Source organism: Micropterus dolomieu, linkage group LG03 (assembly GCF_021292245.1).
Source record: "Micropterus dolomieu isolate WLL.071019.BEF.003 ecotype Adirondacks linkage group LG03, ASM2129224v1, whole genome shotgun sequence".
In the NCBI taxonomy this organism is placed as follows: Eukaryota; Metazoa; Chordata; class Actinopteri; order Centrarchiformes; family Centrarchidae; genus Micropterus; species Micropterus dolomieu.
The window spans coordinates 978,607-999,149 of NC_060152.1; the positions used below are offsets into that span (position 1 = coordinate 978,607).

A 20,543-nucleotide genomic window follows, 5' to 3' on the forward strand; every position below is an offset into this window, starting at 1 on the left:
GTGACATAGCATTCTTTTAATATAGACTCTTCTATCAAATATACTGTGTAGAATGACACTATGGCACTTGTTGTACACAATTCATCATTTGTATCCAATGTAGCTAACGTGCCAACACACCCAAACAAGCTCAAAGGTTTTCTCAGCATAAACCCTTCTTTTGCAGTGTCAAGGTGCTGAGCTTCTTGAGCTTTAGGCCTAGTCCACACGGACACGGGTATTTTTAAGTTTTTCCTCCTTCGTTTAAAAAAAAACAAAAAACTGTCCACATGAAAATGCAAAAACACGCTATCAAGCACTGTCAAGAGCAAAGCATCAGGCAGCAATATGACCCTAACCGTAAAGCCATATTGGCCAATCGCATCCTATTAAAATTGTAAACAAAGCAGGCAGTGGCGCACGATCTGACATCAAACAGCACACACTCTGACGTCCCAAGGCAAAAACTCAAGTTTTCCTGTCTACACGACAGCACTGCAACCGGTGTTTGTGAAAATCCTCACCCTGGCAGGGGTTTTCAAAATATGTTCCGTTTCAGTGACCTGATACTGCGTTTCCACGTGGACGAACGGCCAAACCGCATAGAAAGTGTCAAGTTTTTGAAAATACCCGTGTTGGTGCAGGGGCTTAGGCAGAGGGGTTACATGCTTGCCCCTCACTTTTTTTATTTTACTTTTAATGGACACATTCTATCACATTTCTATTGTCACATGTGTATCCTTCATCCTCACGCTACATTCAAGTCCGATGCAATTTGAGAAATTATATTGTATGTTGTGCTTGTATTGCGTACTTAAGACTTTATAGCCTCTCTTCAGGAATGACTCTCAATCTGCAGCACTTGTTACAAAGTGAGAAAATTACAGAATAAAGTCGCTAACCCTGCCTGTCAGCTCGCTCTGCTCCTTTTAACTGCATTTATCATAAAGGCTGTAATACCTGTGCACTCCAAATTTAGCGGCTAGCTTGATCGCGTTCTCACAAACGAGTGACAGAAACACAATGCTGTTCAAACCCTTAGTTAACGTTACCCTAATGACCTCAAAAGAAAAGTGGTTGTCTTGAGTCGGATGCCAAAGTGCGAGTTTACAGCAGTGGGGAGCAGCGGCGGAAACACAACGTTATAAGTCTTTAGTGTTAATATATTTTCGGGTTCATTTTGAAACTATGGAAGAACAATCAGACTGTGGCAGGCCGCCATAGTAGCGTTAATTAAAGGGATACACTGCCTTCAAAAAGCCAGTCTTCTTTTGATCAGGGAACGAATGAGTTTTCTATAAGAGGATGCAGGAATAAAAGAAAGCTATGTTTATGCCTGTTTAAAGCAATGCATGTGACAAAGCATCAAAATACATTTTCTTACCCACCAAGTATAATGGAGTTTGTGGAAATTCAATATCAACAAGAATCCATGTTGTGAAAAACAATTTGACCTACTTATGTAAAATAAGTAGCAAATGTCACCAACCGGCTAACGACAGAAATGTTATTACAATTTAAAATCTATATATGCATATGTATGACTGTACTTGTGTTCCGTTGTGTGATAAGCTACAGACGTAATCCAATCACTGTCACTGGGACTGTTGTGGCGCTCTGGGTCCTGGCCTGCTTACAGATATGACAATGCTGGAGAGGGAGAATATCTGCCTAGTACTGACAAATCTGCACCGTCTCTTTAAGAGACTCAGAGGCACTCACAACACTTCCTCAATCTGGCATCCCCCTTCTTAAGCTGCAATTGGTCGGGGCCTCCTCTTTCTCTGTCAGCTGATTCGCTGTTGGTATCTAAGGGCTGGCTGGCCAGCACTCTATAAATAAACCCAGTGCTGTCTCAGCAACCAGCCTACAATACTCATTAGCTACTTCTCTCTCTCCTCTTCCGCCTCTCTCCTGCTAAGCAAGTAGCTTCCAATAGCAGGCCTGGCTCTCAGCAGCAGCAGTCTGACATACTCTCCCCTAGCAACCCAGCACACCCTACCAGCTGCTCTCTCCTCCCCCTTTCCTTCATCATCCTTCCTGCTCTCTGAAACCTTGCTACCTCTGAATCTGACTGTCTCTTCTATTTATCCATCTGTCACCCATACATCCCTCTATATGTACGCACCTACAGTACTGTGCTGCAGACTTTTTAGGCAGGCGTGGAAGAAATGCTGTAAAGTAAGAATGCTTTCAAAAATAGACATGTTAGATTATATTTATTAATTAACAAAATACAAAGTGAGTGAACAGAAGAAAAATCTAAATCAGATCAATATCTGGTGTGACCACCCTTTGCCTTCAAACTAGCATCAGTTCTTTTAGATACACCTGCACAAAGTCGGGGATTTTGGAGGCATATTGTCAGGTGTATGATTAAACAATTATACCAAACAGGTAATGATCACCAATTCAATATGTAGGTTGAAACACAAATTATTAACAGAAAAAGAAACAGATGTGTAAGAGGAATACAACTGGGTGAGGAACAGCTAAACTCAGCAAAGGTGAGGCTGCAGAACGTTAGTTATGTACTGTAACTCCAGATTCTATGAGTATATGCACAGTCCTCTAAGACTATCGCTAATGGGTTTAGCCCTCGCCCGTATACGCACCACTGAGCAGCTTTGTCAATGCCCACCAGCAGGATAGGCTAAAACCATGGTCTCACCCTGTGTATAAGTAGCCGTGAGACCTGGCATTCGGCTCCAAGACAGCTTTTTTTCAGACACTGAGAGAGCCAGTGAGGCCCATAGCTTAAAGGGCTGCGCCTGTACTCATAGAATCTGGAGTTACAGTACGCAACTAACGTTCTATTTGGTATAGGATTCACCCTCTAAGGCTATTGCCAGCCTAACCTGAAGGAGCTTGTGATGCTCTCTGGGCTGAAGGCAGGTTAGGACGCAGGACAGCGGAGCTGCTGTTCCCCTGTATTCTGAGACATGAGGGAGCCACAGAGAGGGCAGCCAGATCGCTGACTCTCTTGGCAGATGTCAGGGCCTAAAGCAGTGCGGTTTTCAGCCCCGCCATTTCCATGGACTGAAAGGGGCCTTGGGCGGAGTGCGTAAAACCAGTCCCACTTAAAAGTAGCAGGGTAATAAGGCCTGCGTACACCCTCTAGGAAACGCTTCACCAGTGGGTGAGCGAACACTGTTACTGAAACCTTTGTGGCAGGAGGAAATAGCAGCAGTGTAGATTTTTCAACATATGAAAACAGCTCTTTCTCCATCAGAAGCTGGAGGACCAAGGACACACGGCAGGAGGCAAGCCACAGAGTGGACGTAGCTCTCGCTCACTGGATGGTGCGTACCACATCCTGCGAGAGACCTTCTAAGTAGTGGATAGCACCTGATCAACCCTCCCACTTCAAGGCGGGACTCTTATCCAACATGTAAAATTCCCCGCAGATTTGAATATGTACAGTGAAGTTACAACAACTTCTTGTGTCATGGTGAAGCATGGAACTTTGCCACAGAAATGAATGACTGTTTAGTTAAAATGCAGTGAATGGGATTTGAGCCATCAATCTTTGGATCTGAAGGGCAATACCATAACACCTGGACTATTATGACATAGTGCTTAAGTAATGTTATTAACCATGTCCTGTCATCTACTGTGCTTACATAAAATGTAATGCCTACAAAGCACCAAGAACTGATGACCACAAATACGTGCCACAGCACTGTTTTGCTTGTAAATTTATTTTCTCTGAGTCCAGTCAACTGTTGCAAAATAACATGAAGACACAGAGAATCAGATCATCAGATTGATTTTTATTGCACCTTCAGCAACATCGGCTGCCTTCTCTTCAACACACAGCTTTGCTGCTCACTGGAGCAGTGTTGATGGGCTATTCTTTGCGACGGGTAACCAATCAGATAGTACTGTGGGCGGGACGTTGAGCAAATAAATAAGTAAATCAATAAATAAGTTTAAAAATTTTATATATATATATATGAGCAAACCTAGAGAGAGAGGGGGTTTGGGGGTGCAGCAACCCAGTCAAGATAAATAAGGGGGTGCATAGCCTAAAAGGTTTGGGAACCACTGCTCTAGGTGGTCATGTGACACACTGATAAAATCGCCTAAAAGCTGTAAAACTCTTCACTTTGGAAGGAAATATCTCCTAAACATTTTTTAGCAAACACCAACAACAACTTGGAAACATCTTTTCTGCAGTTTAAAGCTCAAATGGATGGTCTGCAGATGCACATATGCCAGAGCAGTAAGCTCTCGAAGATGAGTAGGTTGGAAGAAAGTTTAGTCCCTTCTTCCATTGAAACCCATTCATTTTAAAATGCATAAAAATATTAATTTAAAATCAACCATTACAGACATCAATAAAGAATAATAAGGAGCAAAGACAACAAAAGTGTGAGAGCTATAGCTCTGTCTGCAATGCAAAGAGTCAGATGAATTGGCCACTACAGGACACAATCCGATGGACGAGTCTGGGTTTGGCGGTTGCCAGGAGAACGGTACTTGCCTGACTGCGTTGTGCCAAGTGTAAAGTTTGGTGGAGGGGGAGTATGGTGTGGGGTCGTTTTTCCCGGGTTGGGCTTGGCCCCTTAGTTCCAGTGAAAGGAACTGTTAATGCTTCAGCACTGCAAGACATTTTGGACAATTTCATGCTCCCAACCTTGTGGAAACAGTTTGGGGAAGGCCCCTTCCTGTTCCAACATGATGCGCACCAGTGCACAAAGCAAGGTCCATAAAGACATGGATGAGTGAGTCTGGTGGACAACTTCACGGAGTCCTGCACAGAGTCCTGACCTCAACCCAATAGAACACCTTTGGGATGAATTAAAGCGGAGACTGTGAGCCAGGCCTTCTCTGCATATGGAAAGCAATGCCATTGACAACACAAGACAGGGCAATATGGATGCACATCTCTTAGTAAATAATATGAATGTATTTAGTCCAATCATTGTAGAAACAGTAGGGCTGGACCCGAATATTCAACAATAACGGTGGACTGATGGCCTGGGGCCAGTAAAAAGTACCACTGGGACTGCTGAACTAGTAATTACAAAAACATTAGTATTAAAAAAACGAAAACAAAAAAATTGCATTAGAAACTCAACATCCTGCAGTTGCTTTGCAGCTCATGGTGCACGCAACTGTTACAGTTACGTGACAAGTGGTTGTCAAATGTAATTTCCCTAATCTCAATCAAGCGGCAACCTCTGGGTCTGACAGTGAAACCAAGCAGACAGAACTTAAACCTGCATTCTCTCTAACGGCCAGCAGGGGTCCGCTGGTTGCAAAAAGAAGCCCCGCTCCATTAGAAATAATGGTAAAATGTTTCTACTTCTCAGCTGATTTATTCCCTCAGTAAACACATTTATAATGAGTTTATGGTCTCAGTCGCTAGTTTCAAGTCTTCTTCAACACAGCATGACATTCATTTAGTAAATTATGGTCCTATTCAGAGGAAATAGACCTGAAAGCAGGGGCTTTAGGGCGGGACTACCTTGGGATTGACATTTCGCTACCATGGCGACCTGTCAACCAGGATAGAAACGACTTGTATCCACTGCTCTGTGTATTAAATGGCTGTCAGCAGGAGAGAGAGCACGTCATGTTTGAGTCTGTTAGTGTGTTTTGTTTTAAAAATAAATTGTTTTGTTAACCTTTATATTTTTTATAAATTTTAAATTACATTTTAGTTTAGTTTTTTGATATTTAGGATGTATTTAATAACTGATTAAACAGTATAAGATAACTTATAATTCTTTGGTTTTGTTGTAACACTGATAAATATTTTTGGAAGGAGGGCCAGTAAGTTTCAAACCCACCTGTCTGTGGGCCAGTTGCAAAAAAGTTTAACGTTGAGCCCTGCGAATATTCGATCATTGGGTACACATTCGATTGTCAATCTTGAGATTCGAATATTGAGGGTTTTTTCGCGTGCCTGACCTCCGTACACAGCAGTGAATGTAACGCTCTAGTTCACATCAAAGAGAAAACAAAATGAAGCCCTCAGCTGTGTGAGAGCACTTTAAACTGAGTGATGACAACTGCAGTGTGCTAGTTATGGCGTTTATTCATTTTACAACTGCTTAATTTCATTACAGATCAAAACAGTCAAATTTCCTACATTTTAAAATGAATCAGTAGGCTAAACTGTACGTGTTGTAACACAATAATAACATATTAAAAATTATATTAGGCCGATTATAGAACATTTAGTATGCTATAATATGCTATAAAAAGTTAGAAGTGAATTATGTATAACAATGTTGTTTAGTCCCGCTACTGGAAATAGCGCTTATCCCGTCTGCTCTCTCCAGACCCCCGCCGGCTAAACTATTCCCGGATTCTGCTCTGGACCTGCTCGGACCAGACTCTCTCACGCAACTCCTCCCTTTCTTAGTCCTGCACTTGGGTCTGCTAGCCTAGCCATAAAAACAGTTAAAAACTAAGTTATTAACTTTGTAGGCTATGGGGCTATGCAGAAGCTAAGCTGTCGCCCGACATGCACCTCCTCAAAAATGTAACTACACGTCGAGTCGAAGCACTGTGATTGGTCGGCTGGGTAGCCTTGCAATGCCTCCGAGCCGACCAGAAGTGCCCCGTGCTTTGTAGTAACTTTTACTAGTGGCCAAAATGGTGGCTGTAACACGGTGGATCGATATATTTGACCGTCACAAATGACTCATTTTACTATCAGAATGTGATCCATTCGGTTGATAACATTTGAAAAGGCTACACCAGCTGCACGTATACAATTTTACCCCCATTCACCTTAGCGGAGCGCTAAACTGGAAGTTAGGCTGCTCGACTGGCAAAGTCAGCACAGTGGACGCTGTAGCGCTACTGCTGAATAGCGTTTGGGAGTGTAAGGGTTAGAATGCAGAATGACGGATACACCGACGCACTATTAACGGTTGCCCGTTAATTGGAAGGTCCAATCCCCACCTCCTCCAGGCTGCATGTCGAAGTGTCCTTGGGCAAGATATTCAACCCCGATTTGCCCCTGGCTGTTCCACCAGTGTATGAATGTGTGTGAATGTTAGTTTCTATATGAGCACTTAGGCTCAGTGTGTGAATGTGTGTGAATGGTGAATGCAGATGTAGTGTAAAAAGCGCGTTGAGTGGTCGAAAAGGCTATATCGCTCTGTTCAAAGCCACCAGACTCCAAAAACAGTAACTTTACGTCTCTGGGATACGGTTGCCTCGATCGCTTAGTTTGTTTGTCTTACTGTGTGACTTTAAATCAGACACACAGTAACACATACAAACAGAAACACCAACGTCACACAAAAACACAAACTAACCAACGAGGCAGCGGTAGACCAGCCGAGTTCTCCGGTGTTCTGTGAGGTAAAATTACTGTTTTTGTCAATGGAGTCTGGTGGTTTTGAACGGCACAGACACTTGTATTAACAATCTGAGCCTGTCAGCAGCACAAACAAGCTTTTAGTAGACTTTGATGGGGCACAATTGCCTGCAAGGATTACAAAGAAATAAGGTCCGGGTTGAAAAATACCTAAGTTGCTCTGTTAGAACAGAGCCTGGACATCAGAGTCAGGTGAACCTGTACAGTAGATAACATATTGCAGTACATATTAAAGTGGTACAGGCTACAACAGCAGCCCTGGTACATCATATTACATTATGTAACAGACATGTGTATTTGTGGAGTCCTGCAACCAAATTTGTATTCATTTCCACAAATCACAAAGTTCATACACAGTGTTGCAGCACAGAATGCTGTCAGTTATTATTATTATTATTTTGGCATTTAATGCCTTTATTAGATAGTGATAATAGAGAGAAACTGGAGGCCTTTGGCTCCTGCCAGGCCATTATTGTAAATAATTAACTTGCCTGGTAAAATAAAGGTATAATAAAAAAAGATGACAGGAAAAGAGAGAATGAGAGATAATCCAGATCCCTTGATGGGTTGAAGATGGGACATTGTGGATCATGTTTAGCGTCTTAAACACTTAGCCATCGGACGCCCCGACTGCTGTCAATTATTTATATGAAGAGTTGTGCATGTCTACATGCATTGCCACCAATAAGGACACGGGGGTGTCAGAGGCGTCGCATTTTATCACAGAGCTTTGCAGCCCAAGAACAAGTACTGCATGGTTTAAGTAGTAGTAAGTTGTTGAGAATATCTGACTCAGACTAATCAGCTTTGATGCATGACATCAGGCATGCACCAGCCACTACAAATATTCTTTCATTAAACATTAATAAGCATTTTAATAACGATAACAAAAAACACAGATCTGTTCCAGTGAGGCAAATGAGGACAAGGCAAGGCTTTGCCTCATTTAACTTGAACCCAGATCTGTGAGCCACTGCTAGGGCCTTAAGAAATCCGTTTTCTGTTTTAATTTTTCTGAATTCTATTTTACAATTTAAGCATCATCAGAAAGAGTGTGAGATCATGTAGTGGATGAAAACAGTTTCAACAATTCAATTGAGAAAATATTACAAATTGAAATCAATATCAATGAATTTACAAATATACATATGGAAATATTCAAATGCATGGGCAATTATTTATGTAGGCAATTCACAATAAATGTATTGTAACATCAGGATATGCACTATAATATAGCATACTACTATACTATAATATACTAAAAATACAATAATACTATTTAATAGGGGACAATTCACAATGAATGCATTGTTGCAGTACATACTGTGCACTGTCCCCTATTTAATATGTTATTACTTGACTACTGACACTTTCTTTATGCTTCAACACTTCACGGTAAAAAGTTGGTCTGACGGAGGCTAATCTCACGAGGGCAGCGCTCCTCCTTGTTTACAAAGCTTGGCCGGATGCAGCTTTCCCCCCTTTTGCCACGAAGTCTACGAGTTTGCGTTCTGCATCTGATGATGTGGTAGCACTTCTGAGAGTTTGTTGAAGTGATGAGCTCTTGTTAGCACACTTACTCTTTGATATGACTGTGTGTGTGTGTGTGTTTGAGGCGTTGAGAGAGCGGAGGACAGCAGCAACGCCATGAATGGCACCAAAACACAGCAGCAGAGATTTTTCAGCTTGTTTGACCTAAGTATTGTGAAAAAAACACTTATAACGCAGGAAAAACACTGAGTTTTATTAATTAGCCAACTTAAAGCTAACTTCACCATGGTCCGTTCTTCCACACTTGCCATTGCTGCAGGGAAGAAATTTGCATTAAGAATAAACAAACGTGGAGGAGAGTGAAGCTTACTCAGAACTGGATAATACTAAACAGGAGGAATCAGACCATGCAAGCTAAAACAAGGAGCTCATACCAAAGAAAGAAGTCTGTTGTGTTGAGAGCCAAGCAACACTACTCCAGCCATTTCAGCCATGATGTCTGGTCAGGTAACGTTAATTGACTTCCTATAGACATTCAGCTTTCCTTCTAGTTCACCAAGACATGCTGTTGTTGTGATTTTAGCTATAGCAGCAGGAGAGTTGTATCGCTGTCTGGAGCTGCTGTGCTGCTCTGGGACCGTCTTGTCCTTGCATGTTTACTTTGAAGCAGCAAGTAGCAACAGTTTGCTAACCCGCAACCTAGCTAACGTTACTTTTCATTACATGCTGGGTCGTTGTTGCTATATCATGGTATTTGTCCTGGTGCTGGATTTCTCTACTATAGCTTTCCCCACCTTTATGCTGCAAAGAAAAATCATGATTTCATAATATTTCATTGAATTTACAAAAAATGTTCTATATTTGGATATCTATCCAAATTATTGGGATATGAAATTACCTATATCAGGATTTTAGTCATATCGCACAGCCCTACCTATAAACATATTTCCCAGCTGGTCTTCTTGCGGTGTTCCTTCATTCCCACAAAACAAAAGACAATGACATAACAATTAAAGAGGTGGTATTATGCTCATTTTCAGGTTCAAAATCTTAATTAGGATTTGTACCAGAACAGGTTTACATGGTTTAATTTTCAAAACACCATATATTTCTCATACTGCACATTGCTGCAGCTCCTCTTTTCACCCTATGTGTTGTACGCTCCGCTCTTGAGCTACAGAGTGATGCATCTTACTTGTACAAAATCTTTGCTGCACATGCGCAGTTCCCAGGTAAGGACTACTAGCCAATCAGAAGCAGAGAAGGGCGGGTCCGTAAGAAACAAGGTAGTGTGATCCAAATCAAAGCCGCTTCAGACTGCGACCGTAACCTAGCAGATGGTATAAGTTACTCACAAGTCCACAACATCATTGTTCCACATCTTACCATCAGGAGGACTAAACGAAAAATGCTTCCATAGCGCAAATCGATAGACTCGACTCTACTCGGCGCTGCTCCGTTTTCTATTGCAGACAGTACCCAGACATAGTATGTAGCTGGTCGTCGACGTCACACACAACTGCGCGACGTAATGTTCAATGCGACACACACACCAGCGATCCACACAGCTTTGTCTTTTTTAAGTTAAAACGTTTCAACATTCCTCACAATGTAAAGACAGATAAGCGGTATGAAAAGCTTCCAGCTGTGTTTTCCTCTGCCGTTGTTGCTGCAGCGGTCTGTGTGACGGCGGGAGCAGAGGGCTCTGTGAGCGGGCGGCCGGCCGACGTCACACGCTCCTCCCGCGGGTTGGCGCAGGCTTCCCCCGCAGCCACTCGCGCAGCTCCTCAACTCCCAAAATATTCAAGCACGTTTTTGTTCCGCCATCCCTTCTCGTAAAACTGTCCATATTGGAAATCTACACAGCTGATTTCTCACCTCAAAACTTCTCAGAAGTGGATTTAGTGATGAAATTCCATACGGAAACTGTAAAATATAAAACTTTCTGTTACTCGCCTCTGTCTGGTGCAGCAATGATGATGCAGTGAATAGTGAATATTCTCTCTGACCAATCAGCAGTCTGCTGTGTTTTCACGTTACATTTTAGTATCCCTCAGCTGGCTTGGAACCTCGACGGAGGTGAGGTGATACGAAAAAAAGTACCTGGAAGCAGGAAAAGTTCAAACAATGGAAAACCAAAAAAAGGTGAGTCGAGCCAAAGGGCCTCCGCTCAGACTAGCTTGGTTTGAGGGCGTGGCTGACCCCGCCAGCCGCTTGGCAAGCTTTATGGCGCGTTTTCATTGTGACATCACAAGTAAAGGAAGTGAAGGGCTGGACTACAAACGAGCTGTTTTCAGTTCAGAGCAGAGCTTTCTGTGGGAGATGGGAACTCCCTTTGGGCTTTTTCACCCAGCAAACCTGTTAGATGCACAAAAAAGAGATATAACTCAATAAAGGAGAGGGGAAAAGCCAAAAAGCAGAATACCACCTCTTTAAGTCCAGTTGAACAAAATGACACAATACTAGCTGATCTAGCACCCGGGTCCAAATCTTTCCTTGAACATCAGATCGCAGTCCACACACACTGGCTAACTTAGCAATTCAGTATTATTTATATCATTCATTCTGCCTGTCTGTGGAGTAGAACCTATTATGTTATTGTGGGAGGACTTCAATTATATTTCAATAAATAAAATCTAAAATTCAAGTGCAACTGAGTTATTTTCATCTTTTTTGTGTTCAGTCGGTAAAAAAAACAGAGTTTTAAAGATTCTCTACAAACTTGTGTTTGGTAATGTTGCAGAGCAAGCTAGCTTCTTCTCATGAGCAGCGTAGATTATGATCAATGATCAGGTGGCCAACAGAGCCAGCACTGACATACTATTTGTTGCAATTTGTTGTTCTAGGAATTCACTACACTTCAGAGTACTTTTGGATCATGACCCACTGGTTGGAAACCACTGGAATAGATTAATACTGTGAATGAAAGCAGGAGTACTCCAACAAAGTGATATCTTATGTGTGTGTAGTGGTGAAACTGTGTCTGCTTAAACACTGATTGTTCAGCACAGACAGCATACTTACACTCTGTCCCTCAGCTCAGTGTCCCCGACTGACTGACCACAGCTGCCAAACAAAGCTTCAGGTCCCACTGACAGGGGGCCGCTATTCAGACTAGAGCAGCCAGTTTTCTGAGCATTCAAGTTCAGGCTTAAACAGGGCTGATGGAAAACTGTCACACACATGCATTAAAAGCATCAACCAATCACCACCAAACGCCAACACGTGCTGACAAACACAGCGCCACTGCAACATGTTGGCATATACACACACCACAATCATGATATACTAACTAAACATATCCGACCTCTCGCACATAGCTACAATAAGACATTCACACGCAAGCAAGAGTATCAACACACAGACTACATGACAGTAGAGTCACACACACTTTAAGGCTACACTGTGAAGTAAGGGGGAGGGGAGTTTACACTTGTTTTTAGCAATGAATAGTGTGTGTGTGTGTGTGTGTGTGTGTGTGTGTGTGTGTGTGTGTGTGTGTTTACTGACTCTTGTTCTTACGCAGCAGGGCAGAGGTGATCCAGGGTTCTGATTGGACCATCCTGCAAGAGGGCACAGTCTTGTCCTCCACGGATGATGACGTGATCACCATGGAAATGCTTGGCAATTGTTCAATCCAGCAGGGAAATACTGTCAATCACAATGCTTTGACAGGTGCAAGGAGCTTGTGGGGGTTAGGTATCTGTCATCAGACGTGTTTTTAAATCCCAGAGTTTGCTTCAACTGTCTACATCCAACTAAATCAATGAGTCTTGAAAAATGTTGGGAAACCAACCAACCAATCAAAAGGCACCTTCTTCTCTGGCTTCTTTCTTTTTAAAAGTGTTTGTGACTGTGGTTTCTAAGGCAACCAACTGGTGTACAGGCAACTTGTCTCTCTGAAGTAAAAATATATAAAGGATGTAATCTCTGTGGAGATACACTATAGATATAGATTTCTCATTCAACATATACTCTGTTTGTCTGTGGGTCTGGGAAATGGGGGAAATAGAATATTTGGTTAGTCAAGTTAGCTTTTTGTTCCGTTAGTTTCGGCAGTTTCATGCATTCTTTCTGTGTGCTGGAGGTTTGTACCGCTCCAGATCGCTGATGATCGATATTAAGTAGTCAAAGTAGGCCTTTCTTCTATTACAGTATGTCAACAAGTGGCTACTCGGTTTAAGAGTTTGAGCTAAAGGTCCAAAAGGTAAAAGGCATAGACTCTACTTCCTTGTGTTTTGTTCACTTAGTCCAGGGCAGGTTTAACCAAAAGTACACAGCCAGTAATTCTTCAGACATCTTAGAAATAATCCAGTAAAGGGTTTGTGTGTCCAGTGCAGCCTTAACCAGTACGATACAGTGCAGCTAGTATTCCCAGATTACTTAGATGCCACGGTCCATATGGTTCCAAGTGATCTCTTATTACTCAGCAAAATAAGTTAATCCAATGTTTATTATTCTTTGTGACTACTTGGAAAACACATTAACTAGCTGTAAGTCAAGTCTGTGCTACCCAGGCTCGCTCAGCATACTGCCAGATGGACTGAGCGAGGTTGTTTGGTAGAAGGGGTGGAAGAGAAGGACGTGGAGGGGAGTTGGGTTTCCAGCTGCCTGCTTTTACCCCATCCCTTACGCTAAAAATAGCTCCAATTACTGGCGCTTTCTGGGGGGACTCGTCACTGGACAGAGCGGGGCAGTGCAGAAGGATGTTATCACTCAGATGAATCCAGTGTCACATTCACAGAGCCTGTACAGCCAGCAGGCACTCAGCTCCCCTCCACCCGCCTACAGCAGAGGGTGAAAAGGAGCCCCTATTAAAAGCCAGACAATAATGTAATCCCCATACACTATACAGGACGCTTCCGTGACAGGCTGTTGCACAAACACATGTAAACAAACCAGTCCACCTCAACGTGTTGCTTTCACAGAGCAGAGACGTCTAGTCCCAGAGAAAGTTCCTATAAATGGTTATCCACACTCACGGGCAGCAGGACTGTTAGCAGGAACAAGCAGGGACACTGTACACTAAGTGCACATTTTTCCCTGGGGGGAAAACTGCGGAATAAATCAAAAGTTTAGATTCAAAATGTCCCCGTGATGAAAAACGCGTAGAACAAGCCGCTGAGGGCTCCTTTTATACTTCCAAACTCCGATGTTTTCTAATGTTTACCAAAGCATAATTCGATGCCGGAAGAAGTCAGCCTCGGGTAATCACACAAGTAAAATCACAAACAACGTCTGAACTGCAACGAACCAAAGTCTCGACGGAAGGAAACTGAATCCAGTGAAGTGCATGAGCTTGCCGTCGGAAGCTTTGATCACTACTTGACGCGCCTCTTGTTCCGTCTGCTTCCGCTCTTTTTTTCTCCCGCTTAATGTCCTCCTTTACTTGTCCTTCTCATAACTGAGGGAGACTTGGTATTCCTCCAAGGTGGAAACCTTCACAAATGCGATTTCAACTTGCTTCTCGCCCGTTTCCCTTTCCGTGCTTCTCCGTTAGACGGAATCTATGCTCTTCTCCCACACTGCTCCCCCACCCTGCCAAAGGGACTATACCATATGGCTTTGGCAGGGGTCGGGCGCAGCCTTGCATAGTACTGGTCAGGACAGATACACATAAAGGATACGAAAACATGAAATTAGCCAGATTTCACAAGGATTTTCACATCAACCAGCACTAAGACAACGAGTGATTCTATGGAACGTTATGAACAACCCGAGTGAGTTAGCAGGACAGTAACCTTCCATCTGACCACAGTGGTCTGTTCCAAGCAGACCTCTCCTGTCCTGTCCATTTATAGTAACAGTGGGATATATATACTGGAACTTTATATACACGCATACATAGACAACCTTTACTTTAACCCTTAATATAATTATAAGGATAAAACTCTGATAAAACACGGTTTATTATAACCACTTCCTACAGGGCTACAAACAATACATTACATTCTAAATTAAATACAGTTTAGGAGCTTAAAAAATATTGTGGCCTGCTTACACCAAGTTCTGATAAATGTCCTTAAAATGTGCACGTTTCCCCCATCACAACAAATGAATGTCTTCATACATAGGCTGCCACAGAACTGCAACAACTTGTTATTCAAAAAAACTCGTTTTCAGCGGACCAAGTTTAAGACCGTAGATACAAACGTAGATTATGACCGTTTTTAATATAATAACATTATATTATATATAATTTAACATTTTATGTGACTCAGGCATATATGACAGTCCTACATTGAAAATGAGCGGACAACTAGGTTTTATTATTGCTACCATGTAACACATAAAGGCTCATTTTGTTTATTCATCTTTCAACATGATTCAACTTCTCTGTTCCCCCTCTCAGCAGGCACTCTCTACGGGCTCTGTTGCTACCCAACGCGATGGCAGCTACAATGTAATTGGCTACGTGAAGTCCCATCCCTGGCTGTAATTGGATAGCGGATGGGTCTGTGGGCGGGGCGGTCAGCTTAGATTCCCAGTGTCTCTTCAAACAGCGCAAGGCAGGAATGACGCGGAAATAGTTTGAAGATGTCAGGTAGAAATGGAAAGAGGGAGGGGGTGACCGTGGGGGTGTGAAAAAGCTTCTATAAGCACATGGTCACTGAGTGACTCTACAGCTGAGATGTGTGACTTAACCCAGCCAAAGCTAAAAGTTGTTACTGTTGCTATCTGAGCATTCTGGCTAAATCAGGCACAATGCTGCCTGGGAACAGCTCAGTGTCATAAAGCAGCTGACAGCCCCTCACGAAGATTCACCCTCAAATGCAACACTGCACTAAGAAATGTGTGTCACTTGAGTTCTTTTTCCTTTTATTGATTTTAATGTTTAACCTATGCAGATTAATCAGTCAGTAACACATAATGAAAAAGAGATGTGAAAGTCAACTTAAGGCTGCTCACTGTGGTTACTGATAATCCTGTACTTCTGCACATCAGACACTGGGAACAGCACTGAAACAGCAGTACACTTTCAGCAAGACATGTTCTGATATTGTCTTGACTTTGTGTCTGCTGCAATTTACATCTTAATTGCTATATTGTCATATTGATTTGAACTATGCTTTAAGCAGTCCCCATTGTTTGTTGTTATTTTGAGGTAATTGTAGTAAATAAAGATATACTTTATTATATCTATATCTATATAGATATATATTATATTATTATATATTAAATGTGCCATAATACATTAATACTGTACTTAAAGCTGTATAATGGCAAGTTGCTGAAATAACAAATTTGGTTCAAATTGAGCTAAGATATACCTTTATTAATCCCCCATAACTGAAATTCAAGTGGTACAACAGCACATAGGGATGTACAATAAAATAAAAGTATAATAAGTTAACATTCTTATGTAGATTTAAAAATAATTTACACACAGTATACACTTTATAAAATCAATACAATAACCAATTAAAATAGTAACAATTATAATAACATTTCGAAATCTTTCATTTATTTCTAAATATATTTAGTTTGCGAAACTGAGTTAAATTCCGAGGCACACCTCAGCAAGTGTAGTTAGTGTATTCTGGCTTAGTATTGTCCTTTTGACTCCACTTCCTGCAGCTTTCCTTGGTCATCTGCTCAAGTTCCAGGCTCCAGAACCCATGTTTCAAATCACTGCACTCCCACACACTGAAAAACAGCTGACCAGTCACAGTTAAAATAAGATAGCATAGCCTAATAACATATTATAATAACAGAGCTTGCATTAAAATGATCTTTCTCAAAGATTAGTCATAAACCAGCAGGAGGTAATATTACAGAATGTAAGCAAAGTTTGTTGATGTTGAAATCACATGCAGAGGTGATCTGCTTCAAAATGCCTAATGCCCAGCTCAGGGTGACTGGGTCTGAGTGGGAGCCAGGAGCAAGTTGCAAAGGAGAAGTGCATGCCACTCACACCACAGGAAGACAAAGGACAGTGTCACATAATTAGTGATACTTTATGTGCGATTGCCACCCTAGTGGCTCCACTATGATCCAAATGAAACTGAATGTTTTTTGTTTTTTTGTTTTGTGTTGAAGAGGGTTTAAATACAGTGCTGGGTACAAATGCCAGTAGATTCACTGGATCTTGAGGTCTGATCATCCGTACAAAACAATAACTAGATTTTTTTTTTTTTTTTATTACAGAGGAAAAAATAGTTGTTCCCTAAACCAAACAAGTGTGCTGAATGGAATTCATATGACAGTGCCTGCTACATCATGTTTACCCAAACTGTTTAGATGCAACTGTTGATTTCACAACAAAATGTGAAAATTAGACAACGACAACATATCATCTATAGCATCTAGTGGCCTGATATGAGCCTGATATGGGTCTATCAGACATATCAGCAAACAAACATTTTTACAGAACATATAATGCAGAAAATGATGGTTGGAGTGATTTAGAAATGGTGTCATCATGCAGTTTGTCCAGCAGAGCGCGCTCTGACTCCATGCTTTCTAATCCTCTCCGTCAGCACTGTCTGCAGCACATGTGGCAGAGTGCATCACAGCTGAGCAGACAGTGGTGCCCACAGAGTAAAGCAGGGTCTTCAAGGTAAGTTGCTAGCTAGTTTGTGAAAAACATAATGAAAAGTTACAAAACATTTTCTTTTTTCAATTAAACTAATCTGTTAAGTCCCTGACACCCCACCATGCTCATCACATCTGTTTGCTACATTAGCTGGTTAAAGCTTTTCAGTCCAGTCAGTAATGTAGCAGATTGAAAGGTGGGCATCTCTTCCCAATCATTCTACAGCTCAGCACAGGACTGTGCGGTTGTGGATTGAGTCTGTTGAGTGTTGATTTCACGCTACGTTATTACCTAGTTGGTGGCAATGCTGGAAAGTAATTAGGCAATGTCCCCATATTTTACTCTCCGTGACAACAAGCTTCCCATACTATGCAAAATGTTTTGATAAGCAAGAAAAAAAGAGTTTCTGATTGGCATTCAATCCATAAAAATAATGGTTTGGAATCAGAACAAAGCAGTAGCATGAATCTAGAAGAGAGCAGTGGTGGAATGTAACTGAGTACATTTACTCAAGTAGGCTACTGTACTTCGTACAATTTAGAGTTACTTGAGTATTTCCATAGCATTTTCGACTACTTTATTATTCCGCTCCACTACATTTCAGAGGGAAAAAAAACTTACTTTTTACTGTTCCGATCGTAAAATATAGGATCAGTTTAAATGAACTATTATCTTTACATTTTAAAATGCCAAGATTTAAATAAAATGTCCGACATTAAAAAATATTTAACTTGCATATTATTTAATTAAGTTAAAGCCATATTAGTGCAAAATCTGTGCACAATCCACAATGAAAATTCTATTTTCATTCCAGACAAAAAATAAATACAACTGTGAAAACTGATCTAGAACTGACACTTTGAAGACACATTTAAAAAAATCTAACACATTGTTTAGGCCAAAAAAAACGCCATTTCAGCTGTGCATGCAGACTAATTTTGATTTTAGGGTATAATTTTATTGCATGCTTTCACATACACAGGAAGCAACAAGGTGGCTGGGCACACAAATACAGAAACACAAGGAACCAAAGCTTAACTTTACTCTCAGTCAGCTTTTTACTAGCCTACTGTGTGCATGTCTATTTCACTGAGGAGAAACATGGGAGTGTTTCATCATGCCATGCATACCCCACAATTATCTCAGCTCCACAATTACAGACAGATGAGCAACAGGTGAACAAGTATGTGTGGGTGCTGGGGATGACATTCATATTGTACAAACACATACAATGGCTGACCTATATAACTATTTTATAGTTTTTCTGATAGTTATAAAGGGGGTTCATTCACTAAAAAGATTATATTAACTTATCCACAAAATGCCCTTGAGCACAAATTATAAAAAAAAAAAAAAAATAGAACCCCCACGGTGGAAAGACGGTGCAACATTTTGTAGTTGAGAAAACATTTAGTGAATATTTTAGCACCTATCAAACAGCTTTATGAGACAATATATATGTTGACTCCATTCCCTGCATATAAATCAGATTTCATTCAAGAGTTACCAGTTGTCAAAACACAGCAAAAATTATTCCAAATAATTGTTCATTCATGTTTAAAATATGGATAGTAAAGTTTCTAAATCAATTTGTCTTTCTGAGTTTTTGCCTTTATATTTTTGTTGAACAAAAATGTTTTATTTTGCAGCAGTTTATTGTCATCCTAAGATGGAATAGCTTTGTTAAAATAGCTTTATTAAAAGGTTTTGTTTTAAATCCTAAATATTTGATTTTAGCTTTTTGAAGATAATAAAGATCATTCTGACTGCGTTTAAACCTAATTATAATCTCAAAACCGTCAGTACCTTGATATTGATTGCATTGGCAGAAACAGGCTGTGGAATTAAATACAGCCATTTCCTGTTGTCTGCTTAGCCTATTTTCCTTCTCTATCTGTTGATAGTTCTGAAACACATTGCTATGGCTATATTAGTGAATATATGAAAAAACGTTAGTAATTCCCTTTACAGTTACTGACTGGCTTCCATTAAATCACTTTCAACTGCACTAACAACCAGACAGCGGAGATTACAACGGTAGTGCGAGGAGGCAAGCAGACTCTGAGACTCACGTGCCTTGCAGCAAAATTCCACCCGGCAACTATACACTGTACCATGGCAACAGCCCTGCCATTGGTCCCTGGTGCGTTTTCAAATGACCAATGGGATAGCCAGCCGCGGGTGATGCTTGTTGCTAGGTAAACATGATGCAGAGGAAAGATAGAGGAGCAGAATTACCATGCTGCTACTGCAGGGTGCTTTCAGCAAGGAGTGGAGGAGCACTTCACACCCCGAGATACCCTTTTCACTTGGCGGTGCCAGAGAGACAAAAACAAAACCAAGCAGGAATGACACAGGCAAAGAGGGATCAAATATAGACCGTGTTCAAGCCTGTGGGAATGGCGCTGCCAATGTTCTGTTCCACAAGCTCAAATGCCATTAATGTACATTAAAGCTAGTCAGTAGAGAAAGTTGGTTTCAAAATCAAATGAGCAACCCATTTGCCATTACTTTCATCAAAAAACTTGAAATGATTAACTGACTCACTCAATTTCAAATTATTTTTGAGAACTACTCTACCTTCCCACTATAACTGAGTGAACACAGGTCAAAAAGAGCCTACATATGTTAATAAAAAATAATTCTATTAACAATGGACCGAAATACTTTAAATCATTTTATGCATAATTACATATAGTTGTAGTAAATTATTGCAGTTAGTTAGCAGCATTAGTCAGCTATAAGACATTGTGCAATCAGCCTGGCAGACTTCATGATACACAGTACACTGTATGACAGTACTGCCATATATGCTCATATGACCTGCCTTTGTAGCACTGTTGGCAATGATGATTAAGTTACTTCAAAGTGCCTGTCCATGAACTGTTTGTGTCTAATAATTGTTTACATAAGAAAATCTCCTATCCAGACCACAAACTATTAATTAATTAATAAATATTCTGTTTCAACTGTAGGTTAGTTTCTCAATCTTAACTGCCCATGATCTCATTTCAAGATCTTACAATTCTCACGACCCCAGCAATGAATACTCAGGCTGTCATGTTCATTAGAGTATTAAATGAAAAAAAAAAGTATTAAATTTATATTGGCTTGTTAAAAGTCTATACATATAAATAATTGAATTTTTGATCTATCTCTATATACATGTGTACACACACACACACACACACACAC

General features: G+C 41.0%; 1 protein-coding gene across 4 annotated transcripts in view; it reads right to left on the bottom strand.

The window, feature by feature from the left end:
- The window catches only part of dyrk1b (dual-specificity tyrosine-(Y)-phosphorylation regulated kinase 1B), a 77,023-nt gene that overhangs the window by 26,473 nt on the left and 30,007 nt on the right, over positions 1 to 20,543 (bottom strand). The window contains exon 1 of one of the 4 annotated variants that reach the window (XM_046043726.1): positions 12,335 to 14,453. The exons of 1 other annotated variant lie outside the window; for it this stretch is intronic. In XM_046043726.1, the coding sequence (XP_045899682.1) occupies positions 12,335 to 12,425 (91 nt within the window). In that variant the 5' untranslated portion in view covers positions 12,426 to 14,453. Of the gene's footprint in view, positions 1 to 12,322; positions 14,454 to 20,543 lie in introns of those variants that run through there. 2 more of the 4 variants (XM_046043725.1, XM_046043728.1) reach the window with 2 other exon arrangements.